Source organism: Ovis canadensis, chromosome 19, assembly GCF_042477335.2.
Source record: "Ovis canadensis isolate MfBH-ARS-UI-01 breed Bighorn chromosome 19, ARS-UI_OviCan_v2, whole genome shotgun sequence".
Classification (NCBI taxonomy): domain Eukaryota; kingdom Metazoa; phylum Chordata; class Mammalia; order Artiodactyla; family Bovidae; genus Ovis; species Ovis canadensis.
The window spans coordinates 15,163,039-15,184,203 of NC_091263.1; the positions used below are offsets into that span (position 1 = coordinate 15,163,039).

General features: G+C 44.3%; 1 protein-coding gene across 4 annotated transcripts in view; it reads left to right on the plus strand.

Moving 5' to 3' along the window:
- The window catches only part of VOPP1 (VOPP1 WW domain binding protein), a 169,057-nt gene that overhangs the window by 116,459 nt on the left and 31,433 nt on the right, over positions 1–21,165 (plus strand). For all 4 annotated transcript variants that reach the window (XM_069561178.1, XM_069561179.1, XM_069561181.1 and 1 more), the window contains 2 exons: positions 14,471–14,548; positions 19,951–20,087. In XM_069561178.1, the coding sequence (XP_069417279.1) occupies positions 14,471–14,548; positions 19,951–20,087 (215 nt within the window). The remainder of the gene's footprint in view (positions 1–14,470; positions 14,549–19,950; positions 20,088–21,165) is intronic.

Genomic DNA, 21,165 nt, shown 5'->3' on the forward strand with positions numbered 1-21,165 from the left:
GGCACACAGGCTTAGTTGCCCCCATAGCATGTGGAATCTTCCCGGGCCAGGAATCGAACCCACGTCCCTTGCACTGGCAGGCGTATTCTTAACCACTGGACACCAGGGAAGTCCTACAACAACTTTCCATTCATCTGTAGATGGACATCTAGGTTGCTTCCATGTTCTGGCTATTGTAAATAGTGCTGCAATGAAGAATGAGATACATAGTCTCTTTCGATTTTGTTTTCTTCCGGGTATATGCCTAGGAGTGGGATTGCTGGGTGATATGTGGTTTATTCCTAGTTTTTAAAGGAATCTCCATATCATCTTCCATAGTGGCTGGATCAATTTACATTTCCACCAACAGTGCAAGAGTGTTCCCTTTTCTCCACACTCTCTCCAGCATTTTACAGTTTGTTGACTTTTTGATGAGGACCATTCTGGCAGTGTGAAGTGATATCTCATTGTAGTTTTGATTTACATTTCTCTAATGAAACAGTGTCAGACTTTATTTTGGGGGGCTCCAAAATCACTGCAGATGGTGACTGCAGCCATGAAATTAAAAGACGCTTACTCCTTGGAAGAAAAGTTATGACCAACCTAGACAGTATATTGAAAAGCAGAGGCATTATTTTGCCGCATAGGTCCATCTAGTCAAGGCTATGGTATTTCCTGTGGTCATGTATGGATGTGAGAGTTGGACTGTGAAGAAGGCTGAGCGCCAAAGAATTGATGCTTTTGAACTGTGGTGTTGGAGAAGACTCTTGAGAGTCCCTTGGACTGCAAGGAGATCCAACCAGTCCATTCTGAAGGAGATCAACCCTGGGATGGAATGATGCTAAAGCTGAAGTTCCAGTACTTTGGCCACCTCATGCGAAGAGTTGACTCTTTGGAAAGGCCTTTGATGCTGGGAGGGATTGGGGACAGGAGGAGAAGGGGACGACAGAGGATGAGATGGCTGGATGGCATCACGGACTCAATGGACTTGAGTCTGAGTGAACTCCAGGAGATGGTGATGGACAGGGAGGCCTGGCGTGCTGTGATTCATGGAGTCGCAAAGAGTCGGAAACGACTGAGCGACTGAACTGAACTGAACTGAATAATAAGTGATGTTGACCATCTTTTCAAGTGTTTGTTAGCCGTCTTTGTCTTCTTTGCAGAAATGTCTTTCCTTTTTCTCCTTTGCTTTTTGCCTCTCTTCTTTTCACAGCTATTTGTAAGGCCTCCTCAGACAGCCATTTTGCTTTTCTGCATTTCTTTTCCATGGGGATGGTCTTGATCCCTGTCTCCTGTACAATGTCATGAACCTCATTCCATAGTTCATCAGGCACTCTATCTATCAGATCTAGGCCCTTAAATCTATTTCTCACTTCCACTGTATAATCATAAGGGATTTGATTGAGGTCATACCTGAATGGTCTAGCGGTTTCCCTACTTTCTTCAATTTGAGTCTGAATTTGGTAATCAGGAGTTCATGATCTGAGCCACAGTCAGCTCCTGGTCTAGTTTTGTTGACTGTATAGAGCTTCTCCATCTTTGGCTGCATAGAATATAATCAGTCTGATTTCAGTGTTGACCATCTGGTGATGTCCATGTGTAGAGTCTTCTCTTGTGTTGTTGGAACAGGGTGTTTGCTATGACCAGTGCATTTTCTTGGCAAAACTCTATTAGTCTTTGCCCTGCTTCATTCCACATTCCAAGGCCAAATTTGCCTGTTACCCCCGGTGTTTCTTGACTTCCTACTTTTGCATTCCAGTCCCCTATAATGAAAAGGACATCTTTTTGGGGTGTTAGTTCTAAAAGGTCTTGTAGGTCTTCATAAAACCATTCAACTTCAGCTTCTTCAGCATTACTGGTTGGGGCATAGACTTGGATAACTGTGGTATTGAAAGGTTTGCCTTGGAGACGAACAGAGATCATTCTGTCGTTTTTGAGACTGCATCCAAGTACTGCATTTTGGACTCTTGTTGACCATGATGGCTACTCCATTTCTTCTGAGGGATTCCTGCCTGCAGTAATAGATATAATGGTCATCTGAGTTAAATTCACCCATTCCAGTCCATTTTAGTTCACTGATTCCTAGAATGTCGACGTTCACCCTTGCCATCTCTTTTTTGACCACTTCCAATTTGCCTGACATTCCAGGTTCCTATGCAATATTGCTCTTTACAGCATCGGATCTTGCTTCTATCACCAGTCACATCCACAACTGGGTATTGTTTTTGCTTTGGCTCCATCCCTTCATTCTTTCTGGAGTTATTTCTCCACTGATCTCCAGTAGCATATTGGGCACCTAATGACCTGGGGAGTTCCTCTTTTGGTATCCTATCATTTTGCATTTTCATACTGTTCATGGGGTACTCAAGGCAAGAATACTGAAGTGGCTTGCCATTCCCTTCTCCAGTGGACAAAGGAGAAAAAGAAAAATATAAGCATCTGAATGCAGAGTTCCAAAGAGTAGCAAGAAGAGATAAGAAAGCCTTCTTCAGAGATCAATGCAAAGAAATAGACAATACAACTGTCTGTTGTAACCTCTCCTTTTTCATTTCTAATTTTGTTGATTTGATTCTTTCTCTTCTTTTGATGAGTCTCACTAAAGTTTTGTCAATTTTGTTTATCTTCTTAAAGAACCAGCTTTTAGTTTTATTAATCTTTACTATTGTTTCTTTCATTTCTTTTTCATTTATTTCTACTCGGATCTTTATGATTTCTTTTCTACTACTAATTTTGGGGTATTGTTGTTCTTCTTTTTCCAGTTGTTTTAGGTGTAAAGTTAAGTTTATTTGATGTTTTTCTTATTTCTTGAGGTAGGATTGTACTGCTATAAACTTCCCTCTTAGAACTGCTTTTGCTGCATCCCATAGGTGTTGAGTTGTCGTGTTTTCATTGTCATTTGTCTCTAGAAATTTTTTGATTTCCCTTTTGATTTCTTCAGTCACCTTTGGTTATTTAGAAACATGTTGTTTAGTCTCCATGTGTTTGTGTTTCTTACATTTTTTTTCTTGTAATTGATATCTAGTCACATAGCATTGTGGTCGGAGAAGATGCTTGATTTTGATTTTAATTTTCTTAAATTTACTGAGATTTGACTTGTGACTCAAGATGTGGTCTATCCTGGAGAATGTTCCATGTGTGCTTGAGAAGAAGGTGTCTTATTCCTCATTTGGAATCTCCTGAAGATATCAAGGAGATCCAACTCACCATTTAAGACTTGTGTTTCCTTATTAACTTTCTATTTTGACGATCTGTCCATTGGTGTGAGCGGGGTGTTCAAGTCTCCTGCTATTATTGTGTTACTGTCAATTTCTCCTTTTATGCCTGTTAGTGTTTGTCTTCGGTATTGAGGTGTGCCTATGTTGGATGCATAGATATTTACAATTGTTATGTCTTCCTAATGAATTGATCCCTTGATCATTATGTAGAGTCCTTTCTTACCTCTTGTAATCTTCTTTTTATTAAGGCCTGTTTTGGCTGCTATGAGGAGTACTACTCCAGCTTTCTTTTGCTTCCCATTTGCATAGAATTTTTTCATCCTCTCACTTTCAGTCTATATGTGTCTTGAGGTCTGAAGTGGGTTTCTTGTAGACCACATATATATGGGCCTTGTTTTTGTATCCATTCAGCCAGTCTGTGTCTTTTGGTTGGAGCATTTAATCCATTTACATTTAAAGTAATTATTGATATATATGTTCCTATTGCCATTTTCTTAATTGTTTGGGGTTGATTTTGTAGATCTTTTTTCTTCTCTTATATTTCTTGACTATATAGGTCCCATTAACATTTGTTGTAAAGCTGATTTGGTGGTTCTGAATTCTCTTAACTTTTGCTTGTCTGAAAAGTTTTTTTATTTCTCCATCAGTTCTGAATGAGATCCTTGCCGGGTACAGTAATCTTGGTTGTAGATTTTTTCCCTTTCGGTACTTTAAAGATATCCTGCCATTCCCTTCTGGCCTGCAGAGCTTCTGCTGAAAGATCAGCTATTAAGCATATGGGGTTTCCCTTGTATGTTACTTGTTACTTCTCCCTTGTTGCTTTTAATATTCTTTCTTTGTGTTTAATCTTTGTTAGTTTGATTAGTATGTGTCTTGGCATGTTTCTCCTTGGCTTTATCCTGTATGGGACTCTTTGTGCCTCCTGGACTTGATTAACTATTTCCATTTCCATTTGGGGAAATTTTCAACTATAATCTCTTCAAACATTTTCTCATACCCTTTCTTTTTCTCTTCTTCGTCTGGGACCCCTACAATTCGAATGCTGGTGTGTTTGATATGGTCCCAGAGGTCTCTGAGACTGTCCTCAGCTCCTTTCCTTCTTTTTACTGTATTCTGCTCTTCAGAAGTTATTTCCACCATTTTATCTTCCAGCTCACTGATTTGTTCTTCTGCTTCAGATATTCTGCTGTTGACTCCTTCTAGAGTATTTTTAATTTAAGTAATTGTGTTGTTTGTCTGGGTGTGTTTATTCTTTAATTCTTCTAGGTCTTTGTTAATTGATTGTTGCATTTTCTTCATTTTGTTTTCAAGGTTTTCGATCATCTTTACTGTCATTATTCTGAATTCTTTTTCAGGTAGTTTGCCTATGTCCCCTTCATTTATTTGGACTTCTGTTTTTCTAGTTTGTTCCTTCATTGTTCAGTATTTCTCTGGTTTTTCATCATTATTATTATTTTTAAGCTATTGTGTTTGAGGTCTCCTTTTCTCAGGCTTCAAAGAAAGTTGAATTCTTTCCTTGAAGAAGGTTGAATTCATTCTTCTTTTTTTGGGAAGAAGACACCTTCTCAAGCACACATGGAACATTCTCCAGGATAGACCACATCTTGAGTCACAAGTCAAATCTCAGTAAATTTAAGAAAATTAAAATCACAATCAAGCATCTTCTCTGACCACAGTGCTATGTGACTAGATATCAATTCATTCATTCTTCATTCTTCTCCTAAGGTTGGTCCAGTGGTTTGTGTGAGCTTTGTGTAGGGTGAAATTTGTGCTGAGTTTTTGTTTGTTTGTTTTTCCTCTGATGGGCAAGGCTGAGTGAGGTGGTAATCATGTCTGCTGATGATTGGGTTTGTATTTTTGTTTTGTTTTTTATTTAGGTGAGGCACCCTGCATGGGATGCTACTGGTGGTTGGGTGATGCCAAGTCTTGTATTGAAATGGTTTCCTTTGTGTGAGTTCTCACTATTTGATCCTCCCTAGGGTTAGTTCTCTGGTAGTCTAAGGTCTTGGAGTCAGATCAAGGCTCAGGGCTTGATCTCTGGTCAGGAACGAAGATTCCACAAGTGGTTTGTTATGGCATTAAGTGAGATTAAAACAAATATCCAAAAATAAGAAACCAAAGATAACCCCAGACAAACAGCAGTTGCAAAATCAGGCAAATAATAATTAAAATAATGGAATATACATATATACATATACACCCATGAGCAAAGTGAAAGCAGTCCATCAAAAATAAAGTACAGTAGATTGATCCGGCAAACAAAGGAAATGAAAAATTATATTGACCAGTTAAGAACAAAACTAACTTAAGCACAAACTGGAAAACAAAACTAAAGCAAGATGCCAAGTGGGGAATAAAGCAATGAAAACAAAACCAAGAAATATGTTGACAGGAAAGAAAAGAAAAAAAGGAAAGAAAGAATAGATATGCAAAGTTAAGTAGAGCTAGATGAAGAAGATTTATATACATTAAAGATTAACTGAAATGGGGAAAGAATAGTAGGAAACGCAAATGAAAGAATAAATGTAGAAAAATATAATAGGTTTAAAAAAATTAAAATTCTAAGAGAGAGAAAGAAAGAAAAAAAAACAGAAGAATAAAAAAGGAAAACTCCACAGAACTGCAAAAGTCCAATGTAGAGGCAGAGGTTTATAACAACATTAGAAAATGTGACTGAATATACACATATACATAAACACCCATAAGCAAAATCAAAACAGTCCAACAAAAATAAAGTACAATAGATTGACCCGGCGAACAAAGGGAACCAAAAATTATGTCTAGCAGAACAAAACTAATTAAACTAGCAAATATATTGACAGGAAAGCAGAGAAGGTAAAGAAAGAAAGAACAGATATACAGAGTTAAATACAGGTAGATAAAGAAGATTTATGTATGTTAAAGGTTAACTGCAATGAGAAAAAAACAGTAGGAAAAGCAAACAAAGGAATAAATGTAGAAAAATATTAATAGGTTTAAAAAATTAAAATTAAAAGAAGAGAAAAGAAAAAAAGGAAAACTCCACAGAACTGTAAAAGTCCAACTAGGAGGCAGAGGTTTATGACAGAGGTAAACAATGTAACTGAGGGGAAAAAAAAGCTCAAAAGCTTAGTGGGATTTCTTAGTGCCAATAAAATCAACATTACAACAGATGAGGAAAAGGGGGGAAAAATCCAATAGAATCTACAGAACAAGTCAAAAAAAAAAATAATGTTTTTCTTGAGTTACCGCTGTCGAGTCCTTTACCTCGCTGGGAGTCACAGTCCACTTCGCCTCCCTAGGATGCCCTCCAACACCATGCTGGTCTCTGGACCTGCTGTGGGGGCAGCTCAGATTCTAATCTGGTCCTATTCCTGGATGTTCTTGCCTTCAGTGTCCACAGTTATGAGAGCTAGAGCATTTTCTTTTGTGGGAGCTCTCAGTGGCTTTTTATATATTCCATAGACACAGAGTCTGCTTAGTTGATTGTGTGGATTTAATCTGCAGCTTGTACAGCTGGTGGGAAGATTTTGGGTCTTCTTCCTTAGCAACAGTACCCCCTGGGTTTCAATTGCGGTTTTATTTCCACCTCTACCTGTGTGTCGTCCACTGGGGTTTAGCTCCCAAGGCTGCCCTGGAGGACTTGGGTCTGCCCCGTGAGGGCCAGGTGTGGAGGTGGTGCAGCTGCTTGGGTCGCAGGGATTCTGGCAGCACCAGGTACTCAGCGGGGTTGGCAGCTAGGGCAGCAGGAAATACAGTGCCCTAGAAGGGTATGGCAACCAGTATTGGCCAATACGCTCCAGTATTCTTGCCTGGAGAACTCCCTCTCTGACAGAGAAACCTGGCAGGCCACAGTCTACAGGGTCACAAAGAGTCGGACACGACCGAAGGAACCCTGTGCGCATAGACATGACTTTTTTTTGCCTGTGGCAGCTCTGCCCCAGTGAGTTGAGCCTGAAGGTGGAGCAGCTGCTTGGCTTGCGGGGACCCTGACAGCACCAAGTGTGCAGGGACACAGACTGCCTCTACCACAGGAGTTACGGCCCTATCAGAGTCTTTTTGAGCCTCTTGTAACTGACGATCAGAAGGCCTCTTTGGCCAGTCTTTCTCCATAGCTATGCACATTCAGGCACTTAGAAGGCTCCCTTGCCTGGAGTCCTTGTCTGTTGTTTGGGTGTGTCAGGCACTTAAAGGGGCACCCTGAGTGGGGTCCTACTCTGGAGCTCAGGGCATCAGTCACTGAAAGAAGCACCCTGGCTGGCATCCTACTCTGTGGTTCAGTGCATCAGGCGTTTGATGGGCCAGCCTCTCTATTGTTCAGCTGCTGATGCTGGCGTGTGGGAAGAGAGAGACTGGTGTGACTCAGCAGTATCGCCTTGCTTCCACGGCTGCCTGCCTTTCCTCCACCATCATTTCCTGCCACAGTCTCCTCCCCAACATCCCCTCAATCCATCTGTCTCAGTCAACAGCAGCCCTCGCCCTGGGATTGCTCCACATTCCCTAAATTCCAGCTCCCAGCCTCTGTGCCTTCCAGACCAGCGTTCCTGTCCGGGGTATGTATGGCTGCAGCAAGGACTGTCTGATTCTCATTCCATTTAGGTTGTCGCAGATCAGCTGTTTCACCCTCAACCTTCAATGTTTCTCTTCTGATTCAGACAGTTGCCCCGCTGTGGGGATTGGACTCCTGCTTCAGTTCCCCCACCCGCTTAGGGCAGGTCCAGTCCTACTAACACTCCTGTTTTTCCCCCTAGTTCCTTCATCCTACCGAGTTTTGCATGGTTCTATATATTCTTTTCCACTGGTCAGGTACTCCTGTCCACTCTCAGCTGGTGTTCTGCGTGCACCTCTGTGTCTGAAGGTGTATTCCTGATGTATCTGTGGAGAGAGATGTATTCCATGTCCACCTACTCCTCCGCCATCTTTTTCCCTCCTAAATTTTTATTCTTATATCTGCTTTCCTCCTTTGTACCAAGTTCATGGTCAGCCCTCACTGTGTGCAGAGCTGGGCAGCTCTGGTTATAGTCAGGAGTCAAGCTAATTCCACAGGAAACATCTTGATGGTGAAGGTGGTAGAACAGTGAGAAAGAAACTGTTCTGAGCTTGGAAGATCGCAGTCTCACTGCTCCTAAGCTGCACGTGTCTGCCGTCTGTGTTCTCCATCCTGGGCAGCCACCTCCCACCCTCATTCAGAGGTTGTCCATAAGAAGCAGATGAGCAGGGATATCTCTAACTGACAGAACTCTCCACGAGAGTTCTAGAATGTGATCATTGTAGGACATCAAGTAGAATTAGGAGCAGCATCAGTGTTACCCAGACAGAAGTCATAGGCGACCAGAGTTAGCCCAGCATCATTAACAGCAGGAAGTGATCTGCTAGTCAGGAGACTTGGGTTTGCAGCTGCCCAGCGCCTACCAGGAGGATGAAAGAATCCCTTCTAGACACAACAGAAACTTGAGCCAGTTCACTTTTGACCTGGGGCTTCCACAACAATAGGTTTGAAGCAATGTGTGTATCAGTGTGGCTGTATGTGACCAAAACCTAAGTTTCACAAAACATTCCTTTTGTGGGATACCCTCTGATTTTTAAAAAATTGATCTTTACCTTTACCTAAATACATGATGTTACAACCCAATAACTTGATTTCATAATCCACTAGTGGGTTACAATATCTGAAAACACTGTTCTGTTGTATAATACTGTGGGAACTTTGGTAGTTCTTTCCAAATCATCACCTTATTTTACCCAGTGTCTCATCTTCCTATGTTAGTTCTGTCTTTATGATTACATTATCTGCTAATTGTAGAGAGTTCTTGGCATGGAATGGTACAGGCAGTCTGGTCAATATGCAGTTCCATGTTAAGGCAAAACCCCCTCAGGTATAATTAAAGAGTGGTTGCTGAATTTGTTTATAACTCCATCACAGGGATCTCCCACCATTTGCCCAAGAAGTCTATGCCTCCTTCACCTTGTCTGTTACCATCTGCTGAATTTTCACCTTCACCTCCTGTTTCTTCTGGGCTTGGTTTGCTCTTTGGGAAATTTTTAGCTTTAAACTGTGCCACATTAAACTTCGCCTTCCCCTCTATACCTTCTCAACCCTTTTACTTTCCTGGGCATCCTGCCACTGCCCTGCTTCTCAGCCCTTTCCAGTTGGTATTTGCATGAGTAAATGGTTGTGGAGTCTTATACAGCTACTGTTCATGAGCATGATCACAACACACCATCGTGGTGATGACTTGGTCCAAGCAGAAGAACAGGAAAATCATGTGGGATCCAAGAAGGTAGCCCTTTGGTGACAAACGACTCAATGTCACTGCAGAAGCAGCGTCTGTGCAAAACACCTTCCTGAAATATTTGCCAAATCCTTTCTTGGCTTCAGAGACAGTGGCCTGGGCTAAAAGGAGGTGTGACATGCCAAGCGGCTTGTTCAGTTCAGTTCAGTCACTCAGTCGTGTCCGACTCTTTGCGACCCCGTGAATTGCAGCACGCCAGGCCTCCCTGTCTATCATGAACTCCCAGAGTTCACTCAAACTCACGTCCATTGAGTCAGTGATGCCATCCAGCCGTCTCATCCTCTGTCGTCCCCTTCTCCTCCTGCCCCCAATCCCTCCCAGCATCAGAGTCTTTTCCAATGAGTCAACTCTTCGCATGAGGTGGCCAAAGTACTGGAGTTTCAGCTTTAGCATTATTCCCTCCAAAGAAATCCCAGGGTTGATCTCCTTCAGAATGGATTGGTTGGATCTCCTTGCAGTCCAAGGGACTCTCAAGAGTCTTCTCCAACCACAGTTCAAAAGTGTCAATTCTTCGGCACTCAGCCTTCTTCACAGTCCAACTCTCACATCCATACATGACCACAGGGAAAACCATAGCCTTGACTAGATGGACCTTAGTCGGCAAAGAAATGTCTCTGCTTTTGAGTATGCTATCTAGGTTGGTCATAACTTTTCTTCCAAGGAGTAAGGGTCTTTTAATTTCATGGCTGCAATCACCATCTGCAGTGATTTTGGAGCCCCCCAAAATAAAGTCTGGCACTTTTTTTCCCCATCTATTTCCCGTGAAGTGATGGGACTGGATGCCATGATCGTCGTTTTCTGAATGTTGAGCTTTAAGCCAACTTTTTCACTCTCCTCTTTCACTTTCATTAAGAGCCTTTATAGCTCCTCTTCACTTTCTGCCATAAGGGTGGTGTCATCTGCATATCTGAGGTTATTGATATTTCTCCCGGCAATCTTGATTCCAGCTTGTGTTTCTTCTAGTCCAGCATTTCTCATGATGTACTCTGCATAGAAGTTAAATAAGCAGGGTGACAATATACAGCCTTGACGTACTCCTTTTCCTATCTGGAACCAGTTTGTTGTTCCATGTCCAGTTCTAACTGTTGCTTCCTGACCTGCATACAGATTTCTCAAGAGGCAGGTCAGGTGGTCTGGTGTTCCCATCTCGCTCAGAATTTTCCACAGTTTATTATGATCCACACAGTCAAAGGCTTTGGCATCGTCAATAAAGTAGAAATAGATGTTTTTCTGGAACTCTCTTGCTTTTCCCATGATCCAGCGGATGTTGTCAGTTTGATCTCTGGTTCCTCTGCCTTTTCTAAAACCAACTTGAACATCACAGAGTTCACAGTTTACATATTGCTGAAGCCTGAGCTTTTCCAGTCCTATGGGCACTGCTGAGTTTTCCAAATTTGCTGGCATGTTGAGTACAGCACTTTCACAGCATCATCTTTCAGGATTTGAAACAGCTCAACTGGAATTCCATCACCTCCACTAGCCTTGTTCGTAGTGGTGCTTTCCAAGGCCACTTGACTTCACATTCCAGGATGTCTGGCTCTAGATGAGTGATCACACCATCATGATTATCTAGGTCATGAAGATCTTTTCTGTACAGTTCTTCTGTGTATTCTTGCCACCTCTTCTTAATATCTTCTGCTTCTGTTAGGTCCAGACCATTTCTGTCCTTTATCGAGCCCATCTTTACATGAAATGTTCCCTTGCTATCTCTAATTTTCTTGAAGAGATCTCTAGTCTTTCCCATTCTGTTCTTTTCCTCTATTTCTTTGCATTGATTGTTGAAGAAGGCTTTCTTATCTCTTCTTGCTATTCTCTGGAACTCTGCATTCAGATGCTTATATCTTTCCTTTTCTCCTTTGCTTTTCACCTCTCTTCTTTTCACAGCTATTTGTAAGGCCTCCCCAGACAGCCATTTTGCTTTTTTGCATTTCTTTTCCATGGGGATGGTCTTGATCCCTGTCTCCTGTACAACGTCACAAACCTCATTCCATAGTTCATCAGGCACTCTATCTATCAGATCTAGGCCCTTAAATCTATTTCTCACTTCCACTGTATAATCATAAGGTATTTGATATAGGTCATACCTGAATGGTCTAGCGGTTTTCCCTACTTCAGTTTGAGTCTGAATTTGGTAATCAAGAGTTCATGATCTGAGCCACAGTCAGCTCCTGGTCTTGTTTTTGTTGACTGTATAGAGCTTCTCCATCTTTGGCTGCAAAGAATATAATCAATCTGATTTCAGTGTTGACAAGCACCTTGTTACTTGAGCTTATTTCAGACATGGAGTTGATAATATTTTACTTGCATGTTAAATAAGACAGTTGTGAAGCACTGACCTGGCATCTCGAATGTAAGATGTGACCAAAGCGTGTAACCTTTGTTCTCGTTTGTGTAAGTTCTCTATTGCTTCGTCATAAGTCACTGCTGAGTGAGCAGATGGAAACCATTTGTGTTTATTATCTTACAGTTCCTATAGATCACAAGTCTGGACACAGCACTGGGGGGTCCTTTGCTCCCGGGTATCACAAAGCTGAAACCAAGGGATGGCTGGGCTGTGCTCTCTTTTGGAGCTTAGGTCCTCTTGTAAATTCATTCAGTTGTTGACAGCATTCATGTTGTAGGAATGAAGTCCCAGTTTCGTTGTTGGTCGGCTGGGAGTCACAGTCAGCTCTTTGAGACCACCCTTAGTCCTAGCTCTGTTCTTCAAAGCCACAGAGGGCCCCCTGGTCTGCTACAGCTGTCTTATATAACATTACTACTTTATGTAATGTTTCGTAATCATGGGAGTGACCATCCCATCATAGTCACAGGACCTGCCACACTCAAGGGGAGGAAGTCATGCAGTCCGTGCATTCTAGAGGGGTGGGCATCTTGGGGCTGTTTTTGAATTCTCTCTAGCACATCATCACATTTATCTTCGGATCTAACTTAGTTGCTAAGGACTCTTCTCTTTGCAAACTTGTGGTCAGAAAGGCAGAAGCCCTTTATCTCCCTTGAGTGCCCACCTCCCTACACACACACACACACACACACACACACACACACACACACGGAGTCACTGTGGATGGTGCTCTGTGTGGTGTCAGCAGATGATGCTGTTTGTGCAGTGCCGATCCAACCCTGGCCTAGCCCCTGGCTGTTTCGATCCAACCCTGGCCTAGCCCCTGGCTGTTTCCTCTCCACACTGCAGCTGGAGGGCTGGCAGCCCTGGGGCCAGCAAGCCTCTCCTAGCACTGAGGCCCTCGTGCAGTTCACATCACAGCCAGGCTGGATGTCTGCGTGGTCTGTGTTCAAATGTCACCCTGTCAGTGAGTCATCCTTGAACACCTGGTTTTACACCACTCCTTCCCCACTGCTTTCAACTTGCCAGCTTCTACTTTAGTTTTCACCGTGTGGAACTTACTGCCATCTCACCCCATTCATGATTTTCTTGCTTGTTGTTTGTCCCCTTCTTCTAGAAAGAAAGCTCCTGCATGTCCTTCTGTTAGGGTTTTTATGCCCCCCCCATCCCCCCACTCCAGACCCAGCACAGGCTGAGTTCAGACTGGCAGCTCGGTGACTCTGTGTTGGATGCCTGGGTTGTGAGAACCAGTAGTGTTTTTAAGCGCACATTTTGGTGCTCTGCTAGCTGTTGGTTGGATAAACGAAGCTAAACAGATTTTAGCTTGTGCTCCAGCATGTAGGAGCCTCCCATCAAAATCAAGAATTTCTACCTAGTAGACAGAAGTTCATGTTTGTGGACTACAGGAGGAATGGGCGTGTGTGTGTGAGGGCAGTGGTTTGGTGGGGGTCTGTCTGCTCAGTTTATCCTTGAAATGATAGAGGATATAGCAGTGATTGGGTGCTGAGTGTTTAAAGAGCTCGAAGCCCCAGGAGCCAACCAGGGAGAAACAGCACTACAGCTCAGATGTGTGGAGTTCCATTATAACTCATAATACTCCATCTTAGCTAATAGTTTATAGGGAGCTATTTTCTACATATTTTTCTACATAAAACAAGTCAATTTGTACTGGAATTACCTAAAAATTCAGTATTCAAAGTCTTGGATCAAATTGTGTATTTCTCCCAGCTACTTTTTTTTTAGAAAGAAAATTGGCAGGAACTTGATAGATCATAATTCTGCGATCATTTAATATTATTGAGAAACAGCCTTACCCCTCAACACACACTCAACCCACTGCCACTTGGACTGAAACTGCTGTAGTGAAAATGTGTCTATAAAAGCCAAAGTGTAGAAGCTTTCATAGCTTCTCTCTTTTCTTAAAGAAAGCGGGGCTGGGGAAGAGTGGGGATATTGGAGGAGTCCAAGCTGACCCCCGGGAACCTTGGCCCTGCGCTGGGCCTGTCCTTGGAGAGTGAGGGCCTTTCTCAGGGCTCTGCTCCGGGATGAAGGGCGCTGAGCACCATGAGTGCAGCATCAAGGGGGCAGGACAGGTATGAGCAGCCATGGCCCTTGTCAGCACTTTAGGTGAGGGTGAGGCCTTCAGACTTACAGCAGTGCTATAAGGAGGCCCTGCCCTCCCATGCCTTTTGCTTATGGGGAAATAGGCTCATAGATGTTGAGTAACTTGCTAGCAGTCTTGCAGCCGGTAAGTGGTAAGACCAGGACTAAAGCACAGAACTTGTCCAGCTTCATAACCTCTGCCCTTCAGCTCACTGGCCTTGTTGATTCAGGTGCCCATCTTCTGACGCGGTCAGCACTGCCCAGCATCTGCAGCATACTGATGCTCCCCTCTGGTTTCATGCAGGTTTTTGGTCATCCAGTTATAGGGCCTCTCCAGAATGAAACCACTATGATGCTGCCCACGGGGATGTGTAGCAAACAGATGCTTTGAATGACACTGTCCCTCTCAGCACCTTCTGTTTGGGCCACCACAGCTCTGCTAGTTCCATAAAATGCAGTGGTGGCAGTTCTGTCCTTCACACTGAAATCTGCCTGGCCCTCCCAATTGGTCCGGCCCTTCTTCTGCAGGAAGCTGACAGCCTGTGCCCTCTCTCCCACAGATGCCGCCCTTACGAGGACTGCTGTGGCTCCAGGTGCTGTGTGCGGGCCCTCTCCATACAGAGGCTGTGGTACTTTTGGTAGGTCATGACTCTTCCAGGTCTCAGACGCTCCCCCTTCCCCAGGGCTCTGCCCAGTCAGTCTGTCACAGCCAAGTCACCTTCACCTCCACCTGAGGTCGTGGTCTCCGGGTGGCCTATCAAGAAAGCAGATATGTTTGGGCTGGCTTTGTGTCAAGTGCTTCTGCTCCCAGAGTTTGCAGAAAGCTCATCCCCGTTTCCTCGGGCTTGTGGCTGGGAAAGAAGAGTTATTCTTTGGGAAGCTGGACTGTACAGCAGCTTCAATCTTCAGCAGCTCCTCCACCAATGTCTGAAATGGATTGAGGCTGCCTGTCTTAATCGGAGAATCAGCAGATCTTGCTATAAGGTTTTTGCTGCCTGGAAATCTTCCATATTCACATTGTGTCAGCTGAATCCTAACTTTCAAGACAGCTTATGTCCTTCCCCACCTTCCAGCTCTCCTGGAGGAACTTGAAAGAGCCATCCGGCATCTGTAAGATTGTACCTCGGGAGAGGATGAGGAAGTAAAGCTGGCAGAGGCCTAGAAGGATGGGTGCAGAGTTTCCAGTAAGGAGAGGAACCTCCTGTGAGTTGCTGTCCTCAGAGGATGCCTGTAAGGAATGCCTTTAGACATAGGAATGTCTGAAGACAGGCCTTTCCTGACCCCGTGGCAGGAGCCACTTGGCTTTTTTGTGAGATTTTGCTATTGGCCTCCTGACAACTGTTCCTAATACTTGATTAGGGAAGCCAGCACCATCAGGGACTCCACGTGCCGCTTTCTGTAACGGGAGAGCCTCTTCATTTCACTATCACCAGCTCCTTGCCGGGCCTTGGCCATTTAGGGGCTGGACTCGCCTATCACGAGGGGCCCTGAATGGTGCCAGGCTGTCACTGGCCTCTCCCCACCTCCTAGCTGCTAGCACCTCAAACTGTAGGAGAAGGAGAAATCTTTTAGCCTGAGACTTTGGGAATGTAAACAGCTCTGGCATTTCAGAGCTTTGCCGGGCATCACCCACGTGTTCCCTCAGAACTTGTGGCTAAGGGTCCTGTAAGGGATCAGCAGTGCTTCACGTTGGCCTGAAGCACCAGAGAATGATGATGAAGTGGTGGAAATGCTCCCAAGAAGAGAAAGCTTGTCAAAGTTTATGTCTTATGTGATTAAAAAGAAGGAAAAATTGAGAGTCCAGGAGAACTCTGCAGGCCTGGCTGCCAGAGCAGCTTCTGTCAACCTTTCCTGGAAGTGTCCTCTGAACTGGCAGCTGGTGCTTCCAAGCTGTTTGCTGGTGTCCCTTGTCAGGGTCCCAGCACCTCAGCAAGCCGGTGGGGCCCTATACAGAGGCATTTCATGAGCGCCATGGAAGGAGGGCAGGTCTCCACGCTCAGGATGCCAGGTGCCAGAAGGCTTGGTCTAGTTCTTTGGGTTGAGATACTGATACCAGCTTCTAAACCAGGGGGAATGCTGGTTTGAAACTCAGCATTCAAAAAACAAAGGCATCTGGCATCTGGTCCTATCACTTCATGGCAAATAGATAGGGAAACAATGGAAACAGTGACAGACTTTATTTTCTTGGGCTCCAAAATCACTGCAGACGGTGACTGCAGCTGTCAAATTAAAAGATGCTTGCTCCTTGGAAGAAAAGTTATGACAAACCTGGACAGTGTATTAAAGAGCAGAGACATCACTTCGCCAACAAAGGTCCGTATAATCACAGCTATGGTTTTTCCAGTAGTCATGTACAAATGTAAGAGTTGAACCATAAAGAAGGCTGGGTGCTAAAGAACTGATGCTTTCAAACAGTGGTGCTGGAGAAGACTCTTGAGAGTCCCTTGGACTGCAAGGAGATCAAAACAGTCAATCATAAAGGAAATCAACCCTGAATATTCGTTGGAAGGACTGATGCTGAGGCCAAAGCACCAATACTTTTGCTACCTCATGCAAAGAGCCAACTTGCTGGAAAAGACCCTAATGCTCGGAAGGATTGAGGGCAGGAGGAGAAGGGGGTGACAAGGAATGAGATGGTTGGATGGCATCACCGATTCAATGGACATTAGTTTGAGCAAAGTCTGGAAGGTAGTTCACTATTTCCTTCAGGACAGGGAGGCCTGTTGTGCTGCAGTCTATAGGGACACGGTTGAGCCAATGAACAACAACAAAACCTGGGATACAGCCAGAGAACGCCTTGAGATGCAAGCCCCAGCTGAAGTTTGAGGACACTTGGTTTTCGCTCCATGCGTTCCTTCTCTCAGTAATGTGTCTGTTATGTACCAGGGTCCTGTGTGAGAGGCCCTATGGCAGCTGGGCTCCTAAAACAGATGTCTAAACACATGGAGAATTGTAAGCCAATGTTCTGGAAACAAAGCATGCAACTTCTGATGGCAGAGAAGTTGGGGAAAGCTGCATGGCTTCTGTCTGGGTCTCAGAGAAGAGGGCCCTCCTTATGTTTCAGGGGCAGGGCCCTAAGAATGGACCTGGTGAGAGAGGGATGATGGGGAGCTGGTGTTGGGGGGAAGTTTGGGGGGAGAGATAGGAGGTTGGGAGGAGGGAGCTGGGCATGAAGTGAATGGAGGGCTGTTCTCCAAGCTGACTCCACTTTACTTTGGAGGATTTGGGGTTCCTTAGCATAGCACAGAGGTTTTGGCAGAGAGTGCTTTTGGAAGTCAGCTCTAAAATCTTAAGTAATCCTTACCTGCTGCTGCTGCTAAATCGCTTCAGTCGTGTCCGACTCTGTGTGACCCCATAGACGGCAACCCACCAGGCTCCCCCATCCCTGGGATTCTCCAGGCAAGAATACTGGAGTGGGTTGCCATTTCCTTCTCCAATGCATGAAAGTGAAAAGTGAAAGCAAAGTCGCTCAGTCGTGTCCGACTCTCTGCGACCCATGGTAGTCTAATGTAGGCCCCAGGATTAGGAAATGTGTAGAGTTGGAAAGCATGCTGCAACAGAGTGCAGTCTGGCAGGTAAGTGCTGCCTGCTGTGGGGCTCCTGCAGAGTTGGGGCATGCGGGCCCAGGGAGGCTCTGCTGCTGCCTGAGACCTGAAAACCGCTGGGGAGGAGGGCAGGAAGAGACTGAAAAAACAAATTGAACTGAAGAAGCCAGATTACTTTTAATGATAGAAAAGACACAAACTTCCTCTCTTAATCCCAGGAATGCTCCCCATACCTGCTCAGTAACGAAAGAGAACTTCGAGAATTTCTTTTCTTACCTTGACACCCCTTTCCTCTTTGTTACCAGAAACTCATTCCCCTACCCCTCTCTTCTCAGACTGCTGTTTCAGTAAGGAACAAGTGTGATGATGACTGCTCCAGGAGCCAGGAGTGGGTCTCCTGCCTCATGACTGTTCTTACTTGCTTGCACCTACTTGCTGTCCAGCAGTCCACACTGTGAGGTGCATATCACTTATATTTGTCTAGAAAACGTGCATTCTATTTGAATTGAACTAGGGTCTCCTGCATTGCAGGCAGATTCTTTACGAACTGAGGCATCAGGGAAGCCCATTCCATTTGACAGATAAGCCAAAACTATCACTTTGGGTTATCTCATGGAAGAGACCAAGATCTCTCATGGCTTCTGCGTGTCCAACACAGGGAGCCTGGACCTTTGGGAGTGAGCAGGGGTGTAAAACCTCATGCACAGTTACCTCCGTGTGCCTAGCATTTCTGCTCAGATATTTACATTTGGACCCAGGGTTGAAGGTAGACTATCATGGAGTCCAGACGAAGTTGTCCATCTTAGATTCCAGCTTCTGACGTGGGAGTGGGGGCTTTGTTCTGCACTATTTGGATTTTTCCTGCTCCTCAGGACTGCACCCCTCTAACGCCTCCCCCATCTGCAGCTCATAGCTATCCTCCTCAGGCCTCTCGCCCACCCAGCTTTTCCTGCTGGGGCACCTATGCAGTTCCTTTCTACCCAGAAACATCTTCACTTCCCTTCAGTTTGTCTCCTTCCATCATTCAGAATTCAGCTCAGATGTTGCTTTGAAGGAAAAGAAGCTTTTGTGATCTCCCTTAGTCTGGAAGATACCCTCATTAAACCTCTTGTTGCACTGAACTGTACCCTTGAAATGATGAACATGGCTGTGTGTTAAATGCATTCCTCCCCTCAATCTATGATCCACCCTTCCTCTTCTTTCTTGGCACTATCAGAGTTGCAAATAAATAATTTTGTTACTTTGTTGTTTACTGTCCTCCTCCCCTGTGACAACTCAAGTTCAGTGAGGGTGAGGCCCCACCTGTCTTACTCCTTATAATGCAAAGATTGGTCCTGGGAGCCTGGCAGATGCTTCAGAAGTTTTGTTGAACTAATAATGAATTAGACAAAAGGTTAGAAAACCACTATTTCAGTCCTCTTCTGAATCATTTCCTGTCTGGCCCCAATCTTTGTTCCTTCTCAAGGTTCCAAGGTGTCTGATATATACTTATTGATTAATAGCTTTAACTCTTAATATCATGTTTATATTCTCAAAGGCTTTATTGTCTACTCTTTCCTTAAATTACATTCATATGTGGACAGGTGCCTTTGACCATGACATGGCCAGCTCTGCTGTGTGCGCATCCTTCACAAGAATGTGTGCTGTTTGAGGTTCTGGCAGGTTCTGTGTGTCCCATCATCATATCAGTTTAGAAATGGACAAGTTTCTCAGCTATGTCTGTGTGAAACAGTCAACTTGGCCCTGCTTCAAATGATTTCCCCTGGTGCTAGGAAAACCAGGTGAATGCTGAAGTGAGATGGGAAGTGCCATTCATCCATTTTTTATTGAATGCCAGTGATCCAGTAGTCACTGAGAATCCTCAGATGATTTCAACAAACATCCGATCCTTCAAGGAGTCAGCTCTTGTCCATTAGACTGTGGAGTCACAATAAAAGGTCCAGCCATACTTAGAACCTAGAGATTTTAAAACAGCTTTTAAAATGAATTGTATTTTCTCTATTCCTATAGCTTCTCTAAAATTAGGATGTGCTCTAGAAAGGGCACTTTAAAAAATGTTTATAGATGTTCATATAATAATGGAGAGAAAACTGTTAGAAAGGATCCCATGCTTACTCTTCTTGCTTTAACAGTACAGAAAACTGCGGGGGCAGGGAGGACAGTGAGAACCAGCAGTAGTCTTCAAGCAGGATTGAAAAGGCGTCTTCTGTTTTGACTAAATGTTGGGTTGAAGTCAGAGCCATGGACAGGGAAGAACTGTACCAACCCTTTGAGGTCAATAGCCATTTGGAGCTTTTGAGGCAAAATGTTCACTTTGAGAGCTTCTCCATGCTAGTGGCCTCCATCCAGGGGCCCCCAGAGCTCTGATGGCCAGGTGTCTCCCTGGTTCCTCCACTGGGACCATTGCCGGGGAGAGCGATTGGGTAGGACCAGCCAGGGGAGCCCTGCCATCTGCCTGGGCCTCTGCCCAGGCCTCATCCTGTGCTCTCGCCCAGGTTCCTCCTGATGATGGGTGTACTCTTCTGCTGTGGAGCCGGCTTCTTCATCCGAAGGCGCATGTACCCACCACCGCTGATTGAGGAGCCGGCATTCAACGTGTCCTACACCAGGCAGCCCCAAAACCCCACTCCAGGTCAGCCAAGCCCTCTGCCCTTGTCTGTCCTCCTTTCAGTTTATATGTCCTCTGTAAGCATTTGATAAGGGCGCCGCCATGGATTACACTGGAAGAAAAAATTCAGGCCACATTTATTCATTTAAGTTCTGATACATTTGTGCTAATAAGATACTCATTGTCTGTTGTATTATATGTCTGTCGCCTCATATTCTTACCTTATTATTGGTGTATCTTTTATGCACGTTTATGCAGTTCATGGGGGCTTCCCAGGTTTCAGTGGTGAAGAATCTGCCTGCAATACAAGAGACACAGTTGATACCAGCTAGATCCCTGGGTTGGGAAGGTCCCCTGCAGGAGGGAATAGCAGCCCACTCCAGCATTCATGTCTGGAGAATCCCATGGATGCAGGAGCCTCGTGGGCTACAGTCCTTGGGGTCACAAAGTCAGACACAACTGAGTATGCACACGTACATGCATATGTGGTTCATATATGCACATTATTTTCTCTTTTTTCTCAAAAATTGTTTCACATATAAATTTTTATATAGAAAGTGTAATATTCTTACCATTCTTAATGCTTCTGAACTAAATATTAATCATGTTGTGAGTGTGTGTTAGTTGCTCAGTCATGTCTGACTCTGCAAACCCCATGGACTGTAGCCCACCAGACTCCGCTGACCGTGGAGTGTTCCAGGTAAGAATATTGGAGTCAATTTCTATGCCCTTCTCCATGGGATCTTCCTGACCCAGGAGTCGAACCTGGGTCTCCTGCATTGCAGGCAGATTCTTTACTGTCTGAATCACCAGGGAAGCCCGTTAATCATGTTGCTAAATGATAATTAGCTTAGTCTGTCATTGCTGATCATTTGTTTTCTTTTGTTTTGCTTTTTATTCCTTCACTCAGTAAGCACGTACTGTGCATTTATTAGTAGTATCATGAGTACTTGTTAATTGTGCTGCTATAGATATTTTTGTACAAGTTACATTTGGCCTACTTATGGAACGTTACCCAGAGTGGTGCCCCAACGTCAAAAAGAATTTGTGGTTTCTTAATTCTTATAAAACATTGCTTTAACTATCTAAACTCAAACATACT